Source organism: Oryzias melastigma, linkage group LG8 (assembly GCF_002922805.2).
Source record: "Oryzias melastigma strain HK-1 linkage group LG8, ASM292280v2, whole genome shotgun sequence".
Classification (NCBI taxonomy): Eukaryota; Metazoa; Chordata; class Actinopteri; order Beloniformes; family Adrianichthyidae; genus Oryzias; species Oryzias melastigma.
Window position 1 is genome coordinate 14,288,301 of NC_050519.1, and position 2,433 is coordinate 14,290,733.

General features: G+C 43.6%; 1 protein-coding gene across 1 annotated transcript; it reads right to left on the minus strand.

Annotated features, from left to right (window-relative positions):
- Positions 1–1,345: 1,345 nt before the first annotated feature.
- Positions 1,346–2,155, minus strand: LOC112146610 (the record flags this gene model as incomplete). Its single annotated transcript, XM_024272508.2, is given in 1 exon segment — positions 1,346–2,155. A coding segment is annotated over 1 exon segment (386 nt), but the record flags the coding sequence as incomplete, so codon positions are not given.
- Positions 2,156–2,433: the final 278 nt, after the last annotated feature.

The following is a 2,433-nucleotide window of genomic DNA, read 5'->3' on the forward strand; positions in this document are numbered from 1 at the left end:
AGAAAAAAAAACTGAGTCTGTTCTCTCTGGATCATTTAACCATCTTAATAATGAATAAGACGTCAGAGCTTTATCATCATTGCAATATATTGAAGACCAGAAGAACTTTAATATTTTTCTGTCCTTTAATCTTCAGTTTGATTAATCAGATTACAGTGACCCCTCGTGGTTTCTAAGAGTGTTACAATCATCAATGAAAAGCAAAAATGATTGTTTGATAGTCACAATTTAGATACTAGAAACATTAAAGAACAATATCCTGACAATTTAAAGTATTGATTATTATCAGAGCTGTACAAAATATCATTCTATGTTAAAAACAACCCTAATATCCTTAAATTTGAGAATAATCTATATGAGATCATTTTTATAAGATGGGCTTGCACGGTGCAGAACAAAATCAATGTACAAATAAAAACCATTAAGAAAGATGAGAAATATTATATAAGAGAAAACTAACACTCAAATATATGATTAAAAATGATAAAAAGCAATACCAAATGATAAAAAATGAACAAATAAATGCAGTTACCGACAATAAACAAAAAAGACGTCAAATTTTTTTGACGCATTAATCACGGATTTTCTTATACGTGCCTTTCCACACCGCGCGCTGGCGTCCCTCATCGTCCTCTAACTCACCGGCTGCTCTCACTAGATCATGGGCGGGTCTCCAACCACCGAGATGCTAGCTACGCGGAGAGCTCCTGCACCCTAACCCGGCTCCGGTTCACATCCAGTACCATGTCTGGTGGTACCGGCTTGCTTCCAGCGCCGCGTCCCGAGAGCTGTGGACCCCCGACGTGACATGTGCGGTTCTTTAGCTATTGGATTGTCTTCTAATGTAAGTTCAGTTCGTTGTCAGTTTTCAGTGTCTGTGTTCTCTTGTGATTGCTAGAAATGTATTCATCATTATGTTGTGTATTTTATTAATATTGGTTTGAATAATGTTTGCAGTATTTATGTGCAGCAGGTGGGAGAGATATAGAGGGAAACGCTGCAGTTAGAACCCTTGGCAGGAGAAGCGAGGTGTGTTATACTGTTTTATGTAAATAGGTGTTCATTATATTTGACTAATTCTTCTTATTTTGTTATAGTTTTCACTGAGCCAAACAAAATAAAAGTATTGCGCCTGCCACAGGCTCTCTTCTTTTCTTTGAGATCAAGGCAGCTACATCGATTGTTCACAAATCAAAATACAAACATCAGTAATCCTGCCTGCAGAATAATGCACAGCTTCTTCCCCAAATTCATATGGACGACATTGATCGATCGATCGATCAGTTCATCTTGGTTGCACCTATGATTGACATGAATTTCTATCAATTTTTGTTCTTGCACGCACTTTCTTTTTTCTTTCAGTTCCACTCGCACCAACAGAAAAAAAGAAATTGGCCACTCAAAGGGGTGTTAAAATAAAAAATAAAAAATTTAAAAAATCAGCACGGATGATGGAAAAAGTGGCTCCTGAGTCAGCAATAAATTCACAAACAGTGACTGTTGTCATAGGGAGAGCATAACACTATCTTCTGTGGGGAGATGTAAGAATATGTAAGTGTGTGTTTGCATTCTTATCTGAGCAGGGAGGCCACAGCCGGCACAGAATCCAGACCTCTAACCCCTCCCTCTCCCCAGTCTGTTCCTTGATGGTGGGAGGAACTCTTGAAGTTTCTGTGTCCGCGCCCACGAGGAGGTTCTCTCCAGTTTTGACGTTGACGTCCACGCAAACGATTTTGGTGGTTCCGGCCTTTCAGTGGACAGTGTCTTGATCAATGTCCATGGGCACCACAGCGAAAGCATGTGTCCTTTGCAGCATAGTCAGCAGGGGTGTGAGGTGGGGGGGTAAGCACCCATAGAGAAGCCAAGCAGGAGGAGCAGCCGCAGGGGCTTGTGGGAATGACGCATGTTGGAGGAGGTGCAGCTGTGCACGATGCTGGGCGTCGCTCTTTATCTTTTTTTCTTTTCTCTTTTTTGGCCTCCTTTTCCTTCTGGCGGCGCTGTTCGGGCTTGGCATGGCGAGCCATCTGGGCCTGACGGACAGTGCTGTCCTCACAACCAACACAAGAGTCTTTGGTGGCGCTGCTGAGGGTCTTCTGGAGGTTGTTGAGAAAGTGCTGTTTGAGGAGGGTCTCATAAGGTGTCATGTCCCCCTGAGGGCTTGGTCATCCCGCTGTGGTTGTCGTAAGCGGTTTGCAGCCGGTCAAGGAGCTCCTCCACATTTTCATCCTCACGCTGCATGCAGGCACTGACCTTTGCGTGGTCGCACTGGACAGGGAAGTGAGCACGAACAGCCGCTATCAGTCTGTCTTTCCATTGTCTGTAGGCCACGTTTGCTGCATTCTGGCTGGCAGGGTCATGCCAGTCGTGAGTTGCAGGCTGGTGTTGGGCCTCGAAGTGGCTCCTCAGAGTGGAGAACTGGGATTGGCTCAGAAT